General features: G+C 52.6%; 1 protein-coding gene across 2 annotated transcripts; it reads right to left on the reverse strand.

The window, feature by feature from the left end:
- Positions 1–885: 885 nt before the first annotated feature.
- Positions 886–21,167, reverse strand: ISX (intestine specific homeobox). 2 transcript variants are annotated; one of them, XM_025881564.2, is made up of 4 exons: positions 20,005–21,167; positions 4,813–4,964; positions 2,772–2,885; positions 886–1,926 (listed from the first exon to the last, which is right to left on the reverse strand). In XM_025881564.2, exons 1-4 carry the CDS (start codon positions 20,195–20,197, stop codon positions 1,687–1,689), a joined length of 699 nt encoding a protein of 232 aa, XP_025737349.2. In that variant the 5' UTR covers positions 20,198–21,167; the 3' UTR covers positions 886–1,686. The 2 variants fall into 2 exon arrangements, with proteins under 2 accessions (XP_025737349.2, XP_073756989.1); XM_073900888.1 differs by lacking the exon at positions 2,772–2,885.
- Positions 21,168–25,341: the final 4,174 nt, after the last annotated feature.

Raw genomic sequence — 25,341 nt, forward strand, 5'->3', positions numbered from 1 at the left:
CTGCGGTGGTGTTTTTATGAGCATGGTCCCAGCCCCACCCTCTGTTAATCGGCTCTTTTGCTCTCCCAGCCCTTAGCCTTCTTTCATCTCGAGCTTGCTGGAGACTAGGTGTCTGTTGGTGATAGCATTCATGGGCTCTGAGCGATTTGGCACTTCTAAGTTTACAAAGCACATCCCGTTTGTGGGCTGTAGTCGGATTTGGGCATATTGCATGCCTGAGGGCAGAGCTGTGTGGGGCTGCCTCCAGTTTATAGGTGAGAAAGTGAGGCCCAGAGGGTTCGGGTGGCAAGCTTCTACAGCAAATCAGATGGAGGGCAGGACTAAGACCCAAGCTCCCTGACTCCCCATCTGACTCCTGGCTGCCTCAGGGACCGGGCCGGATTTCAGAGGTTCTGGAATTTGGGGACAGATTACCCAAACTTCTGATCTGTGCACAGAGGTCAGTCCAGCCTGCCTAGTTAGGAGAAGCAGGCCCTGTCCTCCGCAGCAGGGTACCTCTTGGCAGAGCTCAGGCCGAAGGGAAGGTCGAGGGTGGCCTCCCTGGGAGTAGGGGTGGCATATTCCAGGGCCTGGACCCAAACAACCCTTTTCCTAGTGGGATCTGGGGCCAATGCCATCGCTCCACAATGGGCTTGGACCTCACACTTGGTGTGCAGTTCCTCTCCCCTTCAGAGCCTCCCGGTTGCTCTTCGAGGCCGGCAGGTGGGGCTTACTACCTCCGTTTTACAGATATGGAAACAGACTCAGACCAGGCCTGTGATTTGCCCAAGGACTCACTGCAAGGAAACGGCAGAGTCCTTAGGCTCTTCACAACAGAGGGAGGCTGGCCTTCCAGCTGGTCCCTCGCACTAGTCCTGGGAAATAAACTCTGAAGGGAGCTTCCTGTCATATTCTTTATTCAGACCGGAAATGTAGCATCCCTCCCCAGTCCAGCAGGATAACCAAAGTCACTACATTCTGTCTTAAATTAAAAAAAACTTTCCCTATATTTCTCTCCCAGTTTGTATATTCACATCAAAGCCATACAGAATTTGTTAGGCATGGACCAATGGCAAGGTCACTGGGCCAACAGCAAGGTCATGGAGCGCACATTCTGCTTGCAGGGGAAGCTCAGCATGACCCCTTGGGCCAAAGTGGACTGAGCTTCTGGGGGTGGAGCCTTGGTTGTTTGTATCCAGATCCAGTTCCATTTATAGAGTACTCAGTAGGTGCTCAATGAATGTGTCAGGCATGAATGTAGAGGCAACCCCTCCTTGGCCTCCTCTCTGCCTCTGCTCTCATCATGGTTCACCTCACCAAAGGAAGAGCCAGAAGGGCCCTCGGAAGTCACCTTGTCCAACTGTCTGTGTTAGAGATGACGTCCAGAGGGGGTGACTGACCATCTGGAGGTCACACAGTGAGTTAGAGGAAGCAGGAGTGCCAGACGATGCCGTCTTTGGTCCAGAGCTCATCTGGGGATCTCACACAGCCTCTGTCTTCTGAGCCAGGAGGGCAACCTTGGGAGGAGCGAAGAGAGCTCCTGTATTCCTCACTTTGCTGCTGAGTCCAATGCAAACTTCCCCGCGGGCGTGCTCAGGGTCATCTTTGGATGGTGAGATGGATTCCTCCAGAAGCCTGGGCACCCTCCTGCCACTTGTCTTCACCTGGAGAGGGGAGCGGCGCCATTGCCAAGAGGTGATTCGATCCCTATGTTGAGGTGGCACAGGGCCTGCCCCATTTGGGGTTTGCAGGTGGGAGGCAGCACAGAGCAGGGATGCAGGTCGGCTGGATGAGAGGGCCTACGAGAGGCTGTGTCTCCCACAGGTGGTATGGCAGGAGGGTGACCTGGCCGGCGCACCAGGCAGAGGCCGGCTGGCTGGGAGCTGGTGGATAGCACCCGGTGGGGAGAGCCAGCTGGGGCAAAGCAGAGGGCTGCAGCCTGGGGCCCTGTCACAAGGGGGAAATCAGGAGAGAGAAGTGAGCCCTAGGCTTCACCTGGGGCTGTCCCGCGGCTTCCCAACCTTTCCCCCAGGACTTGGACAGCTCAGGGTGGGTAGGGGACCACGTTGGGGAGAAACGTGTGCCCTGGGGTAAACCTGGTCCTCATCCTGGCATTTATAGGACTTGCTTGATGTGAAAAAGCCACTTTGCTTCTCAGTGCCCAGTTTCTGCGTTAGCAAAACGTGGATAAATGAAGACATCCTACCTCACAGTGTCACTGCGGGCACGCGCGAACCTCTGACCCCAGGAGCGTCTGTGCTGTGTATGGCTGGCGCACCATCCGGTAGGCATGGACCCCACGGACGGCCCATGCTCATGCCAAACCTTTTCATGTCTCAGCGATTTCACCCTCATCGAACTACTACTTTCCTCAGAGGGGCCGAGTGACTCTTCTGGGCCACACTGCTGCTAAGTGCTGAGCTGACATTCCAACCTGGGGCGTCTGACTCCAGCGCCTACCTGCTCAACCTCCGGGCACCTGCCCTTACTCCCTGCCTGCCTGGTCCTTAGACTGTGAAGTCCTGCCCAATAATACAAGCCTGTCTCTGGAGGAAGGAGAGGCACAGTGATTGTCACTCAGGGAATGAAGATGTGGGGACAAAGAGGGGCAGCGTCTTGTCCCAGGTCCCACAGACATCCAGCGCACTCTTGGTCACGCTCTTTCTGGAAGAGTCTCCCTTGCACTCTTTACTGTATGCAGAGCCCCCAGGGTTCCTTGCTTCTGGTTCTGGGTGGGATGTTTGCAGAGAGGGCCCCCCCCCCAACTCTCCCTTGGTGCCTCAGCCACTCACGGCCATGTCCGGGTTCGTGGCCAGGGCCAAGTGGGCCTCGCTTAACTGCTGCGGAGCCCCCGGGCTGCCGGTCTTCTGCTTCCGCCACTTGGCGCGCTGGTTCTGGAACCAGATCTGGGGTGGGCGAGAGAGAGGACGGAGATCAGCTGCAGGGCTTCTCTCTATCCAGTACCTTCCCCAAAAAGTGTGATCCTCATGCTTTCCCAGGGCCTGGCACTTTACAGTTTAGAAAGCTCCATGGCATCAGGATTACCTTGGCTCTGGAGGTCTGCCCTCTGAGAGGGGACCGGGGATCAGAACCTTCAGTGCCTGGGGCGCCAGGGGCTCATGCCCGAGTGCAGCAGCTGGATGCCATATAAGTAGGAGCAGTGGGGTCCGTGGGGAACAGAGCGTGAGGGCGCAGCATCTCAGCTTCAGCCAGCAAGCATCCTATAGATATGCGAGCCTGGCATCACAGGCCCATCCAATATCTAAGGCGGAAATCTCAATTTTTATGTGAACGCTTTGATATTGAAAAACACGGTGCAGATCAAATAAAACTCATCCGTGGGCTGTTTCCTGCTGGCAGGCCACCAGCTCGCAACCCCCTGTGGGCCCCTGGGCAGCTATAGGTTGAATATTGGCAGCTCCCTGTCTTCACCAGTGCCCTGGCTGTCCCTGACACATGGGTGTCTGTTCTTGGCCACTCTGCCGAGGCAGCCTCACAGCGGATGCAGGTGCTATCCACGTAGCTCCTGACTGATTCTAAATGGGAAGGGAAAGTGAGAAGGGTTAAAACAGCGGCGGTCCTCAGCCAGAAGAAAAGTAGGTTGGGCTAAAATCCAGAGTAAAATGTTGACCTGGGCCCCGGCTCAGATTTTTGAATTTGGAATGAGTCCATCAAATTTGATGGAAAAAGAAAAAGAGAGTGACGTAGAGAAGTGTTTTAGAGCCAATCAACAGTGCCACGATTGGATTTGGATTTGCTAGAGTGGTTCTTGCAAAACTGGGAGTGTGCAAAGAGGCGGGACATGCCCCTGGTGATTGACAAGGGGCTACTGTATCTCTAACCACAGAAGAAGCCGCAGACACCCCACGGGGAAGAAATGACAGATTCTGGATCAGGTAGATCTCCGACCCCGGATGGCCCTTTCCACACCTCTGTGCTGTCTTCAAAGTGACACCCATGGAGTCTGGATCAGGGCTTGGCAAACTAAAGCCTGCAGGATAAATCTGGCCTTCCTCCCAGTTTTTGTATGGCCCATGAGCTAAGCATGGCTTTTTGCATTTTTAAACAGTTGGGAAGAAAGATAGAAAGGAGAAGACTATTTGTGACACATGTAAATTATACCAAATTCAAATTGTAGAGCTCATCAATAACGTTTTAGACAGTGACCGCATGGCCTCACAAAGCCCAGCATAATTACCATCTGGCCTTTTACAGAAAAAGGCCACTGGTCTTTGATGACCACTGGTCTAGATTGTCAAGATCTATATTGTGAATGGGGCTGCGTGGTGGGCCATCCTCTGGAACTACAGCCAGGTCGAGAGGGAAGGCAGGAAGCAGATATCAATGGCCATCACTGATGCCACCTGGCTCCATTTCCACCTCTTTTTTAAAAAAATTTTTTTATTATGTTATGTTAATCACGATACATCACATCATTAGCTTTTGATGTGGTGTTCCATGATTCATTGTCTGCGTATAACACCCAGTGCTCCATGCAGAACGTGCCCTCTTTAATACCCATCACCAGGGTAACCCATCCCCCGGCTAACCCATCCCCCCACCCCCCTCCCCTCTAGAACCCTCAGTTTGTTTCTCAGAGTCCATCGTCTCTCATGGTTCATCTTCCATTTCCACCTCTTAAAGAGAGAAACCATCTTGTAGTTGGTGACCTCATTTCCTGGAAATAATATTTGGCAAATGTGACTGTATTCAAGGGATAAAGGCAATGGGAAATTTCAGATGGGGCAGCCCTGGAGGGTTCATGATCCACAGGGTCTCATCCATGGCCCCCAAAGCATTGAGGTTGGGGGCTGAGGGTGGGGACAGCTGTACCTGCACCCGAGCTTCTGGGAGGTTGATCCTGGCTGCCAGCTTGTTGCGGATGTGGACGTCTGGGTAGTGGGTGAAGTGGAAGATCTTCTCTAGCTCATGCAGCTGCTCGCTGGTGAAGGTGGTTCGGACCCTCCGCTTGCTTTTTCTTTCCTCTGGATGGAAGAGGGTTCAAGTTGGGTTAGTGATCTTGCTGTTGGCGCTCTGGTGAGGCTTTTGTGTTACTTGGTTTCACTCTTTCAACCCCTGCTGCCCACTACAGAGTCTTGCTACTGGCTCCTCAGCTTGGAGTTTTGCAATATTTTGCAATAGAAACCCTGCCCCAGGTTGGCCCCTCTGATCCATCCTGAACAGTGGGGGTCAAGGTAACTTTCTAGAGACCCTTGTGACTGTCCTTTTTGCTGCTCAGATGCCTTCAATGACTCACCCTTGTCTACAGCAGGGCACGGCAAACTATAGCCTGAGGGTCAAATCTGGCCCACTGTTTGTTTTTGTAAATAAAGTTTTATTGGAACAGCCCTCCCATTGGTTTATGTATTGTCTATGGCTGCTTTTGCAAGCAGCTTTGAATAGTTGCAACAGATACCATATGGTCTGCAAAGCCTAGAATAATTACCATCTGGCCCTTCACAGGAAAATCTTGCCAGCCTTAGCCTACAAAGTAAAGACTGAACTCTACAGTAGTCAGTCCCTTACAACCTGTTTCCAATCTGACTCTCCAGCCTCGTGTCCACTCAGGGCTGGCTACATCAGCTCTGGGGCCTAATGTAAAATGAAAATGTGGTGCTCTTGTCCAAAAAAGCAGGAAAAAAGCTATTTATTTTCTTTTGCATTCTCTCTCTTGAACTGTCAGTGTGTTTTTGTTGTTGTTCTTGTTGTTTGCTTAGGTTTTTAAATTTGCTGTGTAAGTTCATGCTCCCTTGGACACAAGGATACTAATAGGGTAAGTGTGGTCCCCTCACAGGGACCGAGGGCCCACCTGTTGACTTGGCACCAGGGCTGCATATACCTTTGACCTTCCTCCCATCCATATCCTGACACCCCTCCCATCCCTGGAATCACACGGGATGGAGGAGGCGGTGGTCACTGGGTAGGGATGGGGAAACAAGTGGCCTAGAGCCCATCCCAGGGAAGCAAGGAGGTGGTAAGAGGGGCATTGAGCATTGAGTCAAGGCTTCAGGGCCCTTGCTTCCTGGTCCCACTGAACTTCACTTACAAAGCACAGATTCACACGTAAAATTATTAAGAATTTTAAGATGACCATAAGCATTAACCCCAAGTGCCAGGCTTCCATCTGTATGCAGTACTGTGGCAACTACACTGGTCCCACCTGTGCCTGTGAAGCCAGGTCTGCGCATGTGTGTGTATGATGGGGCATCAGCTCTTCTACTGGGACGTGTGAACTTTGAGATGCCTATTGGGTATTCAAAACAACTCTCGAATAGGCGGATGAATATATGTTTGGAGCTCAAAGTGGATCTCAGGACTGTGGTTCAAATTTGGGAAGGGCATGGCTTTGGCAGTCTGGGCGTGGCTGAGATCACTCAGGCACGAAATGCATGTGAAGATGGGGGGGTCTAGGGATAAGCTGGGCCCCTCCGCTGAGTAGAGGCTCAGCAGCCCATGAGGGAACCAAGAGAAACCAGCGAGGGACACCATGCATGCACACACAACAACCCCCCCCCCCACACAACACCTACACAACACACACATGCACACACATGTACGTATACACACGCCACATATGCACGCATGCACACACACGCACTCTGTGGTTCCCCCCAAGATAGGAGGAAAAGGAGGACACCCAGTGAAGGAACTGTCTCAAGAAAGAGGCTCAGCTGTGTCCATGCTGGGGATAGATTCGTTCTAACCGGGACAGAGAATGGTCCTAGCGGTTCCATGGAATAGGCAATGAGGGCTCGGTGGGCAGTGGAAGGGGGCCAAAGGAGAGGCAACAGCTGCAGACAAGTCCACAAAGGTGTGCTGGGCACGTGCAGGAAGAATGGCAGTTGCTAGCCGGAGAGAGAGTGTATGGTCCTGGGAGTAAAACAGAAAGGACATGATAACATCAAGAAAAGCCCCCAGTAAATGTTCTCCAGCAAATCTCTACGTCACTCTGTTCTCTGGGGAACCTGACCTGAGCCAGAGGAAGCTCAGACACTAGCAGTACCCAAGCAGACACTTGGGGAACAGAACTTTAGAAAGGAGTGAGAATAGAATTAAAAACAAGAGAGGGTGAAGAGGAAGAACAGTCAGAAAATATCAGTGTGTTTACTGAACAGCTATTATATGCCGGGAGTGGTGCTGTACCTTGACCTTGGCCTGCATGCATGCACATATGCATATTTAGCTTGTCTTGTTCTGAGATGAATTTGAGGCATGTGGTCCTGAATTTGGCATTTAGGAGGACATTGAGGACCACAGAAAGACTACTTGGGTAAAATGATGATGGCAGAAGCCAAGGAAAGAGGACCTATGTTTGCATTACCCCAAACACACCCCAAGCGGCACCTGATACTTCGTAAAGAGTCAGACAATATACGTCGAATTAAAGTGGATGGAGGCATGAATGGTTGGGGAGAAGTGGCAGCAATAAGTAGGAGAAGAATTCAAGTCTTGAGAAGGTGCTAGAAGGGGAGGGGGAAGCTGGGGAGATGTTTCAGAGAGTAGCCTGGAGCACGCCTGAAGACCAAGGGAGTGAGAGGGCTCCGGATGGGGCAGCTACGGGACAGACGGGTCATAGACACTCACTACACAGGGGAGGGTATCGTGTGAGTTTCAGGGCAGGTGAGTCGGAAGTCAGGTCTCCAGCAGAGAGTGAGAGAGGTGGAGGGGTTAAGGCAGGAAGGACGAAGAAGGCTTTGGGACAGCTGCTCTGGAGAAGGGCCAGGGAAGCAAGAAGAGTAAGGAAGATGGTCCACTTGCAGCCTCCCCTGTACCTCCTGATAGGGACAAGGGTCACAGACGGTGGAGGAAGGATGGAATCAGATGGTGGTGGGTTTGTTTTCCTGACCATGCACTTCTGAGGACAGGGCTGCAATTCTAGTTTTACTTGGAACAAAGTCCATGTGATGTAATTTTAGGAATTGTAGGAAAGGTACAAACCCCCTCCCCAAATCCCTTTCACTTTTGAGGACCAATGTCAGATGTTGCGGGTCAGATGGGATGACAAGAAAAGAGGGTGGGGATCTGAAATCCTGCTGAGGTCTCTTTTCTCCCACCTATAGCTCCCTGTCTTATTCCTTCCAAATAAGAGGTAAAACCACTGCAGGCTATGAATTGGCGCTGACACTGGGTGAAGAGTAGATTTCAGTTGTGTTGGTTTAACAACCAAAGAGTGTGTGTGTGTGCATGCGTGCATATGTGGCGTGTGTATACGTACATGTGTGTGCATGTGTGTGTTGTGTAGGTGCTGTGTGTGTTGTGTGTGCGTGCATATGTGTCTTGTGTGTGTGTGTGTGTGTGTGCATGCGTGTGGTGTGTGTGTGCATTGTGTGCATGCTTGTTATCCATCCTGCTATCATTTGCTAGAAGGAAACCCACTGAACTGGACGTCAGGAGACCTGAGCTCTGTTCCTGAACTTTACAACTTGGGCCACATTTCATTTACGTCCTGGGCCTCAGTCTCCCCATCTGTGGAATGGGGGAGGAGAGCAAGCCAAATACACCCTGCCATCCTGTAATTCTCTTTGTCTTCAGGTGGAGGCTGAACGGCTTAAAACACCTTGCCTTGGGCCTGCCCGGGGAACCAGTTTGCTTGGTGGAGGGTGAGGGCCAGAGAGGAGAGGTTTCTGCTGAAGCTACTCCTCATCTCTGGGAGGAACCAGGCCCAGTTGCCTCAGTGACAGAAATGGCATTTCATAGTCTGCCTTTGGTCTCACTCTTCCCTACTACCCCTCAAGCTTGTCGTTAATCTTTCTCTTCCCTCAAAAGACTTTGACTCATTTCACTGACTTTTGGGAGATTCTTGGTGGTCACAGACTGTGAAGTCTCAGACGTTACCGTCCGCTAGAGCAAGCTCTTGGACTGTGAACCACCTGATCGGACCTGATCTCTCTCCTTCCCTATCCCCTTTCCCTCCCCTAGTGTACCTTCTTTTTAAAAATTTTAAGAAGAGGTATTTATTCTATGTTTAGAGCTAGCAGTGTGTTTAGGGTAGAACTGAAGCCAATCAGAATTGATGCAGAAAGAGATGGCAATGTTAACCCATTGCCGAGTCTTGCTGAATATGTCCTCTGTGCCCAGCATCTCGTAGGCACCGGGGGCCTGTCTGCGGGAGTACAGAAATGAATGAGCCGTGCTGACAGTATTGCATTCATTCATTCACTCACAAGGCCAGTATTTTAGGTGATAGTAATACTGTGCAGCTCTATAGGACATTGCAAAAAAAAATTCACAGCATAGAAGATTCCAGATTGGCTGGGCAAATTGCAGTGTCCAAAACAGTATGGAGTTAGGATTCTTCTGGGAGTACAGAGCTATGGAGTGGGGGACCCCAGACAGAGAATGTAGGGTGCAGACCAGAACTTGAGAAAGCAACCACCACAGAGAACAGAGGATTAGAAACAGAATGTAGATGATGACAAAAAGAAGCCACCTCCTCCATTCTCTCCAGAAGGAAACTTAGGCAAACAAGCGTTCATGACTAAGAATAGACTCCTTAATAGAATAATTTTTTCAATGCTTCCATCTGTGTAACTAAAGGAGCAATTGTTAAGATACATGTGGCTTTTCCCTATTTCTGGCAGGACTGGAGGGCATAATTTGGAGGTGGGGTGAAGAAGGAAAGGATATACTTCTTTTCTGCATAATAAGTGATCTCTGACTTTGTGGAGAGTGGGCTGCCTGCAAATTACTGGTCAGTTAGAAAAATATGTTTTCATATTAGTTCTGAACTACACATTCTCAGGATAGATGTTCGTCTTTGAGAGATGATGATAGTGGTGATGATGAAATGATGATGGTGATGATGATGATGATGGTGGTGATGGTGATGATGATGGTGATGATGATGACGGTAGTGATGGTGATGATGATGACAGTGATGATGATGTTGATGGTGCTGATGGTGATGATGATGGTGATGATGATGATGGTGATGATGGTGATGATGAGGATAATAGTGATGATGATGATGATGATGACAGTGATGATGATGACGGTGGTGATGGTGATGGTGATGATGATGATGGTGGTGATGGTGATGATGATGGTGATGAATGTGTGTGTGTGTGCATGTGTATGTGTCCAATGGCTGTAGTGACTTCTCCAGGGAATAGACAGACATGTCCCAAATCCACACTGGTAGAGAGTTGGAGGCTGAGCCCCAAAGCTACCAGCCTGCAGGACTCAGAATGCCAAAGCTTCTCCCCCGAGACTGACTGTGGGTTCTTGAGGGTGCAGATAGTCAATACTGATTGTCCCCCAGCCCTTTTTGGGATGTTATTCTAGACTTAATGGCCTCAAATTGGAGGACTATAAAAAGGAGTGGTAGGGATGGAGGGGTCCTGGAGCTGAGATCACTCCCAGTGAGTGGAACTCCCTGAGACTTGACTCATGAGACCGGACCAGAAGAGCAGTTTGGGGAGAGTCAGATAGACTTGGACCTGGCTTCAGGGAAACAAGGTTTGGATCAGAGGCAAGACTTTGTTAAAAGTTTAGCTCCTTAGATCTGCAGTGTTCAATACTGTAGCTACCATCTCCTTGTGGCTGTTTAAATAAACTAAAATAAAAGTTTAGTATCTTAGTCATACTAGCCATAGCACAATACTCACATGTGGCTAGTGGCTACCATATTGGCCAGCATAGGTACAGAACATTTCCAGCCTCAGAGAAAGTTCTAGTGAATAGTGCTACTTTAGAGGTTTTTCCCACTGGGTTCATGAAAAAGTCATACTCTGGGTCTAACTTTAAGCTTCCCCCTGTGTTGTTGCAATTTCCTATAATTTCCACATATTTCTGGGAAAGAGTGAATCCATCAACTATTGAGCCGACTCTGATGGCGTTGGGGAAATGGGAAGTTTAGGGTAAATAAGAAGAAGGGTGGACTGGCCCAGGCCCACCTCTCCATTGGTGCCTGGGGAGGAGGAGGATGTCCAGAAGAGGAGACGGGCCCAGGAGCTCTGGGTACTCACTCAGCAGTGAACCAGAAGGAAACTCATTCAACAAGAAGCTGGAAATAGGAGCTCAATGTGGGAGTGCCCCCATGCACTGGATAAGGTTCCTGATCATCAGGAAGGGCTGGGATGTCCTGGACACCCCAGAGGGGAGGATGATGGGGGTGCTGGGTCCCCTTTTCCCAGCTCTGGAAGTAGCACTGGATTGGGAATGAGAAAATCCTTGAGCCCCTGTCCAGGCCCAGCATCTCCTAACCAGGTTCTTGGCAGAGAAGCCAAGGAGCCTGTGGCCACAGTGCAGCCCACCCACTGCAGTGGGCCAAGGGCACGAGGGAAGGGCAGGAGGTGGGTGGGGAGAAGGGCGGAGGAAGGTGGCAAGGACTGCCACCCCTTTCAAGTTGCTCCTCTCCCTGTTATTAATTGTGTGAGCTGTGAATCACACTTCAGTGGGTCTTCAAAGACAACGAGTCAGCGGAACTTAATTAAACCTGAGCTGTTTAGCACATCGATCATAAGAAATACACAATTTACACAGGTGATTAGGCCACCTAATTATAAACCGATGTTTCTCTGTGCTCGGCTCCCTCCCCTGATTGCTCCTTCTCCTTGGTCTGCTAATTGGCCCTGGCTGCTCAGCTAAAGGCCCCGGGGGGGCTTTGCTACTAGAGGAAGTCCCTGGAAATGGGCCTTGTTCTTGTCTTTCTAAGGCAGTGGATTAAGCACGGAGGGGATCCATGGCACCCTTTTGAGCCTTCCTGCAGGCTGGGGACACTGCTTGGACATGACGGGTGGGGAACAGGATAGGAGCCTGCCAGGGCAGACCTGGGCGTGGGCTTTTCTCACTGGCCTGGTCATGGTGGACTTCTTACAGTTCCCTGGTGCCCACAGAGTACAAGGCAAACTCCTTGGCATGGCATTCAAGGCTCTTCAAGTCCTCCCTTTCCAGAATCATCTGCTTTCTCCCCAGTTCCCATTTCTGTTGTTCTTTTAGTCCCACCTGATCATTCCTAGATTCCACAAATTGGTCATGCCCTTTTATTCTCTAGGTGCTTGGTCTCGCTGTTCCCTCTGCCTGGAATACCTATCTTCTTTCATTGTCTGGTGAACTCCTACTCATCCATCAAAGCTCAGATCGATCAAGTGCTTCCTTCTCTCCAAGGTCTGTTGTGAATCTCTGTAGAAACACAACAGTTTTTTTTTTTTTTAATAAATTTAAGTAAAGAACGTTTTTGGCTTGCACCCTCAGCCTCTGCATTTGTAAAAACAAAAATCTCTCTTAGTTTTTCTCCTTGTGTTTACATATTTTTCTATTAAAATGTTAATGGTGGTTAATACTAGATGATGAGATGGTAGAGTTACAGCTACATTTTTTTACCTTCTTTTTGTTTATCTGTCTTTCCTATTTGTCTATAATATACAAGGATTATTCACGTGAATAAACAACAGCAAAGAGAATACAGCCAGGGTGGGAAGAGATGAAAAGAAAGAAACCACTAAGGGCAACAATTGTCCAGAAGACCACCGAGAAGCAGAGGATTTGCCGACCCCCAAGGGAGGACCAGTGAGTGGTCTCTTGGCAGAGTCAGGATTGTTATTTTCCACAGGCATGGCCTCACTTGCACGTTTCTATGTATGGATCCCAGCCAATGTGCACGCACACACACATACACTCACTCCCCTGCACTTGTGGTTTGTGTATCTTTTTTCTTTTTTAACAGCGGGTGTGCCCTTTATTTAAAGGGGAGCCCCACAAAACAGGTAGTGGAAGAGCTCCTTGTTGATGCATGTGGGGGACCCCGGAGTGCAGCTTGCTCAGCAACCCTTCGTCCACGGCAGCTCTGGCCCTACATCTCTGGAAGCCCGCCTTTCCCCCGAACATAGGTTTTAAAGATGCTGCTGTGCGTAAATGAAGGCCAAAGTTCCTGGCTTGGCACCCTTGACCTTCAGTCTCCTTACCGCCCTCCTCGCCTCTGCCATTGCTCTGGGATTTTTAGATGCCAGCCATGCTGGATTTCTTTGATTCTCAAAAGGAGTACTCCTTTTTCTCCCTCAGGGCCCCTGCACGTGCTTCCCGCTGCCCTGCGTGTCTTCTCCCTTTCTCTGCCTGACTCCATCTCAGAGGTCACCTCCTCTCTGAAGTCTTTCTGGAAGGCCTTGAACACAGTTCACTATTCCCTCCTCCGGGTTCTCGGAGCACTTGGTCAGGTTCATATGCTATATCTGTGTCATGACAACGTGATTCTCGTGACGGTGTGTGTAGGTCTGGTGAGACTCACACATGGGGGAGGGGGTGGGCACAGAGGGCCAGGTCAGGGTGGCAAGGGGCCAATTTCACGGGCTTTCAGAGCGCGTGCGTGTGTTCTCCCCTCCTGCCCCCATTCCTCTCCAATCTGTCCTTGCAGCAACGCAGGGGAACAGTCAGACCTCACAGGCTGTGGAGCTGGAGCATGTTTCATGCTGGGACACAGGAAGTGTCACAGAACGAGTCCCTAGGCAATGGGGGGGGGGGAATCCATATTTAGTTGCCTCCTGCCAAGGACGGAGGAGAAAGTTAACTGTTCTCTTCGTGGCCAACCCAAGTGTAGAGATGCAGGGTGCTCAGATTAGAGGTATGCAAAGCCCCGGGGCCCCGTAAACAGTGGGGAGAGCCGTTTCTGGCTGAAAATGGGTTACCAACTGCTACCTTCTGAGGAGTATCTGGGGAAGCAAACCTCTTTGGGAACACACCATTGATTAAACAACAGCAACAGACACACAAACAAAATCACTTAGAGAGTTCCAGATCTGGAGACTGAAGGTGACCTATGAAGAGTTATAAGGGCCCTGAAATGAGAAACCATCATCCCAGCATGGAACAGTGTGAGAGAAGAGGATTAGCAAGAAGAAGACTGCCCAAACACACCCCTTTCTCTCAGCCACCTGCTCTGGCCTTGGCTGACTGGTCTGGAGGTGGGCATCTCACTCAGGCTTGGCCAATGGGTCCCTTCTCTGGGACTTTTGGACTTGGGACTTTAGAGAGCTTAAGGAAAGTTACAGAGGCTGATGTCACTCTCCGAGCGATTGGGTGTCATTTGGAAGGAGCAAAGTTGAGCTGATGCACAGAGAAGCAGCTGGACAGACCTGATGGTGTTGGTTCCGGTTCCCATCATGGCTGAAGCCTGCTTACGATCCTGCCCTTCCCGCGGCTCAGTCTGAGAAACTACTTCTTAATGTTCCCCGAGGCAACACATTTCCTTTTCTATTTCAGCTAACCCGAGATGGTTTTTGTCAATTGGAACCTGAGAGAGTTCTCATTCATATGGATCATTACACCTTTTCCAGCCTAAAACCCTATGATGGCTCTTCATTCCTTTTGGGGTACAGAGCAGAAATAAGAATCCCCCACCATGCCCTTGATGGCCCTGGGCGGCTGGACTCCTTTCTAGCTCTCAGACCTCATCTTGCTCCCTTGAACATCTCCTCCGCCACCAAGTCCTTGCCCTGGGGGCTCCCTCTCCCTCCTTCTGGATCCACATTTCCCCCCACTCAGCCTTCAGACTGCAGCTCAACCATGACCTCCTCTGGAAGCCTTTGCTGGCAGACCAAACATCCCTTGGCATAGGCCCTCAGAACCATGTCATCTTCTCCCTGGCACTTAGCACAGCTGTCCCTCTGCTTTCACTTATGATTATCGGATGGCTCTTCATCGCCCCTGCTAGACTAGAAGCTATGTGACAGCAGAGGCCAGGCTTGTGTTTTGTCCTGTACATCGTTCCACTCCCAACTAAGCACCTGGGGGGGCTTTAAGACAGGTTTGCCAATTCTTGGATGCTTTTCCCTAGGAGTTCTTTTCAACCGTAACGGGGCCCAACTCAAGTGACACACAGAGCAAATGGAACGCAACGGGAAGGCTGCTAGCAACTTTCTCAGGCTGGGTCGTGAAATGACGTAAAAAGGACACCCTTTTACTACGCAGCTTCCACTCGGCTCGCTCTCCCTTGGATAGCTCGCCCTGAGAGAAGCCACTGCCATTTTGGGAGGACACTCTAGTGGCACGTGGAGAGCCCCGCATAGGGAGAAACTGAGGTCTCCTCCTCAGCCAACTGAGCTGCCACCAACTCACCAGCCCACCTTGGAAGCCGATCCTTTATTCTGGCCCAGCCTTCAGGTGGCTGCAGCCCTACATGACATCTTTTACTTCAATCCCATAAGGGACCCTGAGCCAAAGCTCCTCGGTGAAGTCAATTCCAAATTCCCAATCCACAGACTGTGAGTGAGACAATTAATGTGTATTGTTATTTTAAGCCACTGAGTTTGGGGATAATGCCTTGTGCAGCAGTAGATGTGCCTGCCACTCAGTAGATTTTAGTCGCTCTTTATCACTTGCCCGGATGAGGAATACAATGGATAAATCAAATTTAAATGACAGCCGATGCTTTGTGTGTCCTGTCTACTCTGATTTCTCAAGGCTCTGATGTTCCACGGCCCTATCATTAGAGCAATGTTGTCAATGCCCTGCTTGTAACCCTCAGACCTCTCTGTGCTCCAGATCAACTTCCTACTGCCAGGATGTGTATTTCCGCGCTCAAAAGCCCAGATGATTCCGAGGAGTATAGTTGCTCCATTTCCCAAAGGATTTAAGCTTCAGTTCCCCACAGCGGTCACTGGCTTAATCACACATGCCTTCTTTGTGTGATTTGACTACCTCCATGCTGTGTCCTTGCATGTCCCACATAAACCCCTTGTGCTCCAATCCTTTCCTCCTGGTCTGCTTTTTGGGGGAGCCCCCAGGAAGACAATGATATTTTTGCAAGTTGGGACCAAGACTTGTTCTTCCTTGTACTCCCACAGGCTTAAGATTCAGCCAGGTTCTCAATTCTAGAACCAGCCTTCAGGTGCCCTGTAGGAGTGTCTTCATGGTCTCCTTAGGCTGAGGTTCTGGTGGCAGGGACTGAGAGGGGGCGCGGGGCAGAGAGAGACCAAAGCCACACTTATCCTGGGGGACTCCAGGCTCTTAGCTCTCCTCTGCCCCACTCCTGTCTGCTCTGATGGGAGCCCCAGGATCTACCTGTCTGAGAGTCAGAGCTGCTCATCACAAGGCAATGAGACACCCGTGGGTCTGGCCGCAGCCTGAGCCTGGATTCCCGATTCCCGGGAGCAGGAGCAGACCAGTGTCGCTGCCTTGGGTTCCAGACGGGGTGGTTGGGGGGGGGGGGGAGGATGGGGAGGAGAGAGGAGGAAGAGGAAAACCGGGGGCTCATTCAGACTTCTGCCCTCCAGACCTGTGAGAACCAATTTCTGTTGTTTTAAGCCCCTCCATGTATGGTGGTGATTTGCTACGACGGGACCAGGAAAGGAAGGGGTGGGGTGGGAGGGGAGCAGAAAGAAGAGGGAAAGGAGCCAGAAGAAGGGGAGAAGGAGCGGAGGCTTTTGCAGGGCGAAGGCGTGGAGGTGTTTAAAGGGAGGGAAGGATCAGAAGTCGGGCTACTCTGTGTGCCTGGAGGGTGAGGCCGAGGCCGCAGGGCGGGTCTGTGAAGGACTTTGGATGTCACACTAAGGGGTTCAGGGTTGGTAAATTGCAGCCCGAGGCCAATCGGCCCTCTGCTGGCTTTATAAATAAAGTTGTATCAGAATACAAACACACCCACTCAGTCACACATTGTTGCATTTCAGCTGTGAAGGCAGAGTCCAAGTGGCCCTTTGCAGAAAAACTTTGCTGACCATGGCAGTAGGGTTCCCTCAAAATCCAAGGATGCCACCCTGCCCCTGGTCAGCTCCACCACAGAAACACCGCCCCAAGGGGATGTTGCCAGGACTCTCCAACTGCTGACCCCACCCCTGCTCCAGGGGGATGGTCCCTGGGCCAGCTTTGTTCACCTCTCTAGTCCCCAGCGCCGCCGGAGTAAGCACCCAATGGATGAGAACAGAGCTGAGCCCCCCCACAAGCCAGAAGCCCTGCCCTGGTTACCCACCGGGGTGGCTTCTTCCTCACCTTCCCCTCCCCTTTGCCCCTGGCATCACGATTTTCCTGCAAAGGGTCCTCAGTGGCACAGATGACCTCTCTCTTCCCCGGGTCTGGCTTCCTTGTGATTGGGCCTCCCGTGACTTTGGAGGGTCCTGGGCTTCGGGGTGGGGCTGCCTCTCTTAGGAGTGAGTGGACAGCTGGGCTCAGCATCCTTTCAAGTAGGGAGACCCTCTTGGATTTTTCCATTGGCTTGAGACGTGAGAGGGTCCAAGCCTGAGATCATGAGGGTCGCTGCCGTGAGAAGCGAGGGAGGCAGGGCACTGGCCCTGGCCTGGGTGTCCGAGCGGGCCCCGCACGTGCACCTTTCAGCTGTGTAGCTCGGAACAAGCCATTTGCCTCCCTGGGCCTCAGCCTCCTCCAAGAGTGTCCTTGGACCATCTACATCAGGGTCCTTTGGGAGAGCTTGCGAGGATGCAGATTCCTGGGCCCCACCCTAGACCCAGAGTCAGAGTCTGGGGTACTACGCCTGCAGTGGTGCAGGTTTGCCAGCTGTCCAGGTGCTGGGGACAGAGAGAGCATGCTTGCCAGTCACCTTCTGCGAACCCCTCTGCGAGGCCCTTTAAGTGTTAACGTTATTTCTCTGTTTTTATTACTGGGGCGGGGGGCCCTGGTTGCACCATTTCTGGTCCTGTTGCCTTCCATTCTTGGAGGGGCCCCGTGTGTCGGAGGAAAGCAGGACAGAGAGGTGGAGAGGCATTAGCAATAGCAACAAGCACTGGGCGGGGTTGGGCCCCTGGGAAGGAGCAGGGAGGCAGCTGCCGCTGAGGCCATTTGCCCTCTTGCCCACCGCTCCGGGCTACCCTGCTCCTGCCTGGCACGGACAGCCTCCACCCCTCTCTGCAGGGAGGAAGCCTCTGCCAGAAAGTGACCACGAGTGACACCACCGAAGCTCTCCAGCCTTCAGTTTGTTATGGAATTGGTCATGGCGCGTTTGAGCTGGGAGGAGCCTTAAGAAGAGTCTAGGCCTGCTCTTTCATGCTCCAGGTGGGGAAACGGAGGTCCAGAGAGGGGAGCGGCTTGCTCGAGAGCCTCCTGTGAATTAGTGGTACCAGATGGGGGCTCAGAAGCCGGATTTCTGGAGTCCAGCTCCCCATCCTCCGTGCCCAGCGTCTCACAGACTCCAGCTCGTGGGCAATATCTGCCAGTTACCTTTGTAGTTTCTGACATGTTGGCATCCCATTTGTATTATTATTTGCTTAGCATTTTCCCAAATAGACTTTTTGTTTTACCTAAATAAATAAATCCATTTAAAAAGGAAACCCTCACGTCATGACCATAAATGGATAACTGGTATCGTGTGTCAGAAATAGAAGGTTAGCATAGGAATAATTACACAACTCTTGACATAAATAAGCTCAGTCTGCGTAGTCCTTACACGCATTTTGGAAACCACCAGCGGCATCTTCACTAGCCTTTTGGAAATGCTTGAGTCCAGCGTAGTGGGAGATGTGTAGATTTAAGCCGCATTCCGGAATGATCTCGAGTGGACAGTTGCAGGCCACTGGGGTTCAATTCTAGTGTTAACCACTCACGTGGTTTCTGCAGGTGACTGCTCTTCTTGGGTCCATCATCTATAAGGTGGGGTTCACCACCGTGGCATTTCCATGGGAAGCAGCCAGGGGGGTGCCTCGAGACCTACAGGGCACTACGCATCCTGATGTGTGCTATTTCGGCAAACCCCCTACTTGGGGGTCTGTTCTGGGTCCAACAGGATAGCGGACATGGAGCAGGCCAGCATCTTCAGGGGGAGGTGTAGAATGAGTGGCTCCCTTTGTGCCATCAGCCCTTGTCAGGCTAGGGGAAGGGCAGCTGCTCTGGTAGGGGGACCGGACCTCTCCTCCCTCTCTCCCTCTTTCCCTCCCCCGCCTCTCTTTCTCTCCCGATAGGACAGAGAGGGCAGTCATGGATCTTATGTAGCTGCAGCAGGGGAGATTCAAGTTAGACTCCCACAATTGTTTCTAATGCTCACTCAATTCACTGAAAGATATTAGCGAGCTTCCAGAAATGAAGCTGGGGACCCTCTCCTATAATAGACTCAGCTGCAGGGGACAGGCAGCCCTCCAGGGTTTTCCCCTTGCCTGCACTTAAGCACAAGCCTGTCTTGGGGAGACTGAACCTGGGGGAGGCAGCGGGGCTCGGTGATGGTAGGAGAGGGCATCGTGCGCTCCCTTGAGCTGCCTTTCCAGCCTTTCTTTTGGATTCAAGGGGTTGAAAGGGGAGAGATCTGGGAGTGAGATACTCCAGTCTCACCGAGAACCAGGCTCCAGCAGACCCTTGTGACCTCCCTGGCTGCCTTCATCTTCCCTCACTCCACCAATTCCCTGAGGGTGAAGCGAAGGCCAGAGAGAAAGGGGCCTTCCTGAGGTCAGGCGGCAGGCCAGGGCAGGCCGGAGAGTGACACGGAGGATTCCTGCCCCCCAGCAGGTGCGTGTGTCCACCTCGATGCCCTTCCTCAAACTGGTTCTCAAGGACAGCTCTGAGATCTGCCTTGTCATTGTTGTTTGGGGACATGCCCCGGGGTGGGCTGCTGGCCTGGGAGGGTGATCAGGGTGGGCAGATCCCAGGCAAAGCTTCAGCCACGGGAAGACGTGCAGGCTAGACCCTGCTTACGAAGAAGACCGGGTTGGACTGAGCAGGTGTTTGGGGGCAGTCAGAGCCTGGACCTGCTCTCAGGCTGTGTAACGTGGGGACATCATCCACCTTTCACAGCTGAGTTCCCTCCTCTGGCAAGTTATGATAATCATGCTTTTCTACTGACACGAAAGAGGAGACTCTAGAACAGCACCGACTGCAGCGGGAAAGCCGTGTAAATAAACGGGCGCCGGCTTTGTCAGCTACGGCCCACTTACAGGAACAGGCCTGCGTCCCGCATCTGCCACTGAGGGAACCTTGGGGTCTGCATCTGAAAAACCCCAGTCCTGGCTAGACAGAAAGGGACTGGCCCAGCACCTGACCTCTCTTTGAATTTGGGGGCCTTGTGTTCTATTGAAATGGAGCAGCTTTTTCTCTGCCTGAGCCCAGCTGGCTCATGGGGCCCTGGGAATGGAAAAGAAATGACCGGAAGACACTTACCCTGGGGCTGGGCCTGTGGGGGCCTCTCTGGTCCAGAGCTTATAGCTGCTGCTGGCCCGGTGTCCTGTCCACCTGCCTCTTCCTGCCTGACCTCATGGCTCCTCTCGGTGGGCCTCTTTAAGATCTCCTCAATGGAGAAGGACAGCTCCAGCTTCTTGGGGGCCCCCCAGCGCCCTGGGGTTTTCCTCTCCATACCCTGCGGAGGGCAGGGCTTGCCTTGGGGCACTCTGTGGGCGGCTGTGAGGAGAAGCAGAAGGGGACTTTGTGTGTGCCCGGGGCGATGCTGGCGGAGGGTGGCGTACTTCCTCCCCTGGAACTTCTGGAATCAAAAGGGCAAATGGAGGTGGAGCACAGGGAGCCTGGTGTCAGATTCTCCAAGCACGATTCTGTCTCCACATGGACTTCCATGGGCTGCTCTAACCCCCGGCCCAGGACGGAGGAGGCAGCTCACACTGGGAGAGCTGGAAGGAGCTGTAACCCAGGCCCGTGGGCCCAGAGCTCTTGCGGGCTTGAGGTCACACGAGTCACCACTGCCACGCCGGGTTCGGTTGTACTGCCAGAGCTCTTCTCCGGGGTGGTCGCTTTCAGAATCCCCAGGCTAGGTCAGGGTCCCTGACGTCACTGTCAGTGAGGACTAAGGCAAAGAGCTGGAAGGAAGAGGAAAGGCCACCTTTGCCTTTTCTCCGGCTCGTGGCCCCTGCCTGCTGGCTCTGGCCAGCCTCTGGAAGGCTGGAGTGCCACCCTTGGGCCCCAGGGGGCCAACTCCAATCCGGGCCACCCGCAGCTTGAAAGGTGTTCCCAGAAGCCCTCTTGGACTTTGAGTTCTGCTGCCTCTCGACTCCAGAATGGGCTTTCTGGAGCACCTGGGCTTCCGCTGTCCAGCAGGTGCAGGCTTAGGTGGGGAGGGGGGCGGGGTCTCTGGACCACCACAGGCTGGCTGCCCGTGACAGGGCTGGACTGAGTGCCGGTGTCTTTGGCCTTCCTTCTGGTCTCCCTGCCTTCACTTCGCAAGCCTCTCCAGAGGCTCCTGGCCCAAGGTGACTCTCCCTTCCTTTTGGTGTCCTTTCTGTTTCTTCCTGGCTGGCATGCCCCTTACCTGTCCCCCAAGATAGCACCGAGGGGACCCTTTCAGGCTGTCCCGTAAACTGTTGGCTGGGAGCTGACAAGGCATCCACCTGTCCTTACGGGGAATTCTGCTCCCAATTACTATGTAATCAGGGAGGAGGGGGCAGTAAAACAGCTGATAAGAGAAGAAAGTCTCCACCCTCCTTAAGGCCGGGGACGCAGGTGTTGGGGGGAAGGGGCAGGGGGCAGAGTGGAGCTGAAGGGTTGGCGGGGGGGGGGCCCTGGGGAGGTGCCATGTTGGGGAACTGGCTAGGTCGAGCAGGACGAGGGAGGTTGGGAACAGGCTGGCCAGGAAGTGTCCCTAGGCCCAATAGAACATGTTTGCTCAGTTAGGAGAGTTTATGGGTCGCATGGAGGCTGGGGGCTGGGCCGGGGTGCAGTCTGTTGGGTGTCAGCTATGGGCGGTCCCTGTCAGACGTCCTTCCCTGGGCTTGCAAATATCAGAGCAGGAGACGTTTCTGAGTTCTTATGGTGTGTGTGGGGAAACTGAGGCCCAGATCAAGGAGGCAGAGTGGATGTCAAGGCACGGTCTGATTTAAGTACTCCACCGGGGAGCTCCAGGATGCCGGGCTGGGCACAAGGACCCAGTTGGCACGAGAGTGACAGATGCCTCAGGAGAGACGGTGAACGCGTGTTGGGACACTGGAAGCCAGACCTTCTCACAGAGGGTGGGGGGCGGGGAAGGCTGACCCCGACTCCCTGTGCAGGATGAGTCCGGAGAGTGAGGGACTCGCCCTGAGATAGGGAGCAGGTAAAGATCACACATCCTGCTTTAGAAGCGGTACCCCTTGGGAGCGTCAGGCTATCCGATGGAGCTAGGGGGCCCTGGGCTCCGAGAGGCAGTAATGAGCCAACTCTACAATCTTGGGAGCGTCCTTGCTCACCCATGCCAAAGCCTGATGTAGTTGGACATCTGGCTTCTTCCAAACAGGGATGCTACCACCCTCCAAGTTTTCCCCGGAAGAGGAAGGAATTTTAATGAGTCAGAAGTGGAAGTGTAACTTAATGTAACTTCTGCTCATATGCTGTGGCCAGACCGAGTCACATGAACCTGCCTACATGTAAGGGGGCTGGGAAATGGAGTTCTCCCTGTGCCAAGAAGAAATTGAACCAGTTGGGTGAATGCACAGTGAAATGCCTGCTGTATACCGTTATGGTCAGAAGGCCAGAGTCCCACAGTGGTCAGACCACCGTTGGTTGGCTAAAAGAGTCGTTGATTGCGAGGACATGTTTCCCTCCACTGGGGGCAGAGAAAAGGGTGAGGGTGGCTGGTCAGGAGTGAGGAGAGGGACTTTTGGGGCCGAAGCAGCAGAAGCAGTGAGGGCAGGAGGAGAGGCCGTGGAGCTAGGGCCTGTGCATTCACTGCCTCATTTAACCGACCCCACGGCCCTATTAGGCGGCTGTCATCCATGCTGCTTTACAGCTGAGATGTGTGCCGAGAGGTGGAGTGGTGGGTATAAGGCTACACGGCTAACCAGCAAAGAAGCAGTGTTGAAACCCAGGTTGGTCCTACTCTCAAACCCTGCTCCCTTTGCCGTAATCCCCCGAGACCATCTGGTCCAACCCTGTCATTGTACAGATGGCCCAAATCCCAGAGAGACAAGTTGCCAGAGTTACTACACCTGTCATTTTCAGCACCTCTTTTGAGTTCCTTATATTTTCCCTCTCTTGGGGGTGAGCCTCACTCCCCAGCAGGTTAAGGAAACACCCCTTGTCATGTGGACCTGGACCCTTGCTCTCCTCCCGACCTGTCGCCCATGGCTAGCCACAGCCCTGGCACTCACGCTATGTTCATTCCAGAAATGTGCCTCGAGCGTCTACTGTGTGCCGACCACCAGGGACGTGTAGATGAATGAATGAGACACAGACTGTGCCCTGAGGGACTTACCTGCCGGGGTTGGGGGGGGGGAGACTGGGGCTGCAGAGCTTGGGTGGCTGCCTGGACGCAGAGGAAGGAGAGAGGCAGTGGTGTCATTGCACGGGGGCTCCCTCGTTTATCCTCCTCGGAGACACACAAGCCAGTAAAAGCACCCTGCATGGGGCACTGTTCCTCCTTTCATTGATGGGAGAGGGCTTTCATTTTCCGAAGAGGTATTTAGGAAGAACATGCTGGAAAAGTAGGTTGGAGCCATCTGTTCATTTATGCATCCATCAGCGATTTTTGAAGCACCCGCTCTGAGGTGCCCCACTGTGGCTACAGTGCTGGGACAACAGTTGTGATCCAAACAGACACGCTCCCGCTTCTGGAGCTTACCTAGAGACTAGAGATGTTAAATAAGTGCCCAATCTAATTTCCATGCGTGACAATGTGATAAATAAAACAGGATGATGAGCCAGAGAGAGCGGCCAGGTGAGGGAAGGTCCTCTAGTTTCTTCAGATGTGAATTTCATCCCCCCCGCCCTCCCCCACCCAGGAGGCAACACAGAACCAGGGTGTTTTTGTGAGCAGTGGTTCATGAACTGAGCTGTAGGGTTAAGGCAAACATCAGGGACAAAGGGGAGAGAAGTTATGGGCTGAGGGTGTTGGTGTCTGGGAGGGAGTGTGTATCAGGATGCGTTCAGCTGTAAGTAACCAAATACCTGACACGAGAGGTGCAAACACTAGGGGTTTGTTAGTTTGCTTGGCGATGTGTGCAGGTGGGAGGATCCAGGGCTGGTTAATTCAGGTATGATAACAATGTCAAGGGCCAGGCACTTGCCAGTTTTCTCCTCTGCCATCCCCAGTGCATTGGTTTTGTCTCTGTGCCTGTCCCCACATGGCTGGTAGACGGTTCCAGAGGCTCCAGGCTTCTGGCCTCATACACACACAAGCGGGCTTGCCATCCCCTACTCTTTTTCTCAGGGAGGAAAGCCTTTCCCAGAAGTCTCCGAGCAGATTCCTTTTATTTCCCCTTGGCCAGGACTGTGTCCCCGCCCTCAAACCAATCCCTTCCAGAAAGAAGGAAATGACCACGACAGAGGAAATTATTCAGGGTTCACTCCCTGGGATGGTGCTGGAGCTGGCTTTCTTGGTCATTCTACTGCTCAGTTCCTGGACAAAACTAGGGTCTGTGAGCCAGGAGGAAGATGAGTGACTGCTGTCGAGGAGAGGCCAGACGTGTCTGCTTCGGGAAGTAGGTGGCGGGTCAAGTGGGTTTTGCTCTGGGAGGTTGTGCAAGAGGGGGCGTGCACCCAGGTGTGCAGGGATGGCAGCACTTCCTGAGCAGTTGGCGCGTGTGGTAGGCTCCTCCTGGGATTTGGGGTAAAGAGGAAGAGAGGAAGCAGGGAAGGAAGGAAGAACCACCCCCCTCTTTGGGCAGCTTGGACACGTCTCACAGCGAGACCCTTCCCAAGGCCATTACTGTGCTCCCGCCTCTGCCGCTCACAGCCTTCATGGGACAGGGAGTCATTCCTGTTGTGCAGTTGAAGGGATTAAAGCCTGATGAGGGCAGTGACTCACTCAAGGTCTCTTTGTTAGTAGCTAGCTGGCAGCAGAGTCACGGCTTGGACCTAGCCCTTGCTGTTACCCAACTGCAACCTCTTTCTAGCACTCCACACAGCCTCCTAGAGTTATTTAGAAATCCTGAGTTTTTAGAAGGAACTACCAAAGAAGCATCTCTACGGACACCTCAGTGGGTTGGCGGTTGAGAGATTTGAGGTCTGCAGGACTCCCACTCTATTACTTCCCTCCAGAGCAATTTTTCTGGCTCTAGCCCTCTGTGTATTAGGAATTCTGTGGTGCGAGCTTCCTGTGCAGAAGAGGGCGTGTTCAGGGACAATGACATGAAGGTGGTCTGCCATGGGGATGGTATGGTGAGAGGATAAAGGGTTCTCAGTGGTCCTCTCCCACCCTTGTCCTTGCAAAATTTGCCCTGGAGACTTGCTTCTGCCAATGGCCTCCTGGGGGGATGGAGATGCCTAGATCTGCCATTCTGAGCTCACATTTGATTCTTTTTCACTCCAGATTCCATTGAGGGCATTCAAAGCCCTTCCATTGTCCCTCAGGTCCTTAGGCTCCCTTGCTTGGGAATGAGAGCTTGTCCTTCCGAGCAGGCTGGGCAGATCCTAGAGGCACCCTGCGTCAGGAAGGCAACACTTTGAACACAGAGCCTTTCCCCTGGGGGTTTGATAACCAGTGGGGTTGGACCTGGGGTCAAGTTGAGTCACACCTCCCAGGTCAGGTACATGCAGTCTGCTTGGACGCTGGGTTGTGTGTGATGGTTAAAAATCTTT

The sequence above is a fragment of the Callorhinus ursinus genome, unplaced genomic scaffold (genome assembly GCF_003265705.2).
Source record: "Callorhinus ursinus isolate GAN/ISIS: 27379988/994484 unplaced genomic scaffold, GSC_fseal_2.0 scaffold14, whole genome shotgun sequence".
In the NCBI taxonomy this organism is placed as follows: domain Eukaryota; kingdom Metazoa; phylum Chordata; class Mammalia; order Carnivora; family Otariidae; genus Callorhinus; species Callorhinus ursinus.

What these genes read in the sequence shown, in the direction of transcription:
- ISX (XM_025881564.2), bottom strand. Translation starts at nt 20,197, where the DNA reads ATGGAGAGGAAAACCCCAGGGCGCTGGGGGGCCCCCAAGAAGCTGGAG. An exon ending in CCCACAGGCCCAGCCCCAGG is followed by an intron (nt 4,965 to 20,004) that starts GTAAGTGTCTTC and finishes TCTTCCATCCAG; the next exon opens with AGGAAAGAAAAAGCAAGCGG. An exon ending in CCACGAACCCGGACATGGCC is followed by an intron (nt 1,927 to 2,771) that starts GTGAGTGGCTGA and finishes CCCTTGTGACAG; the next exon opens with GGCCCCAGGCTGCAGCCCTC.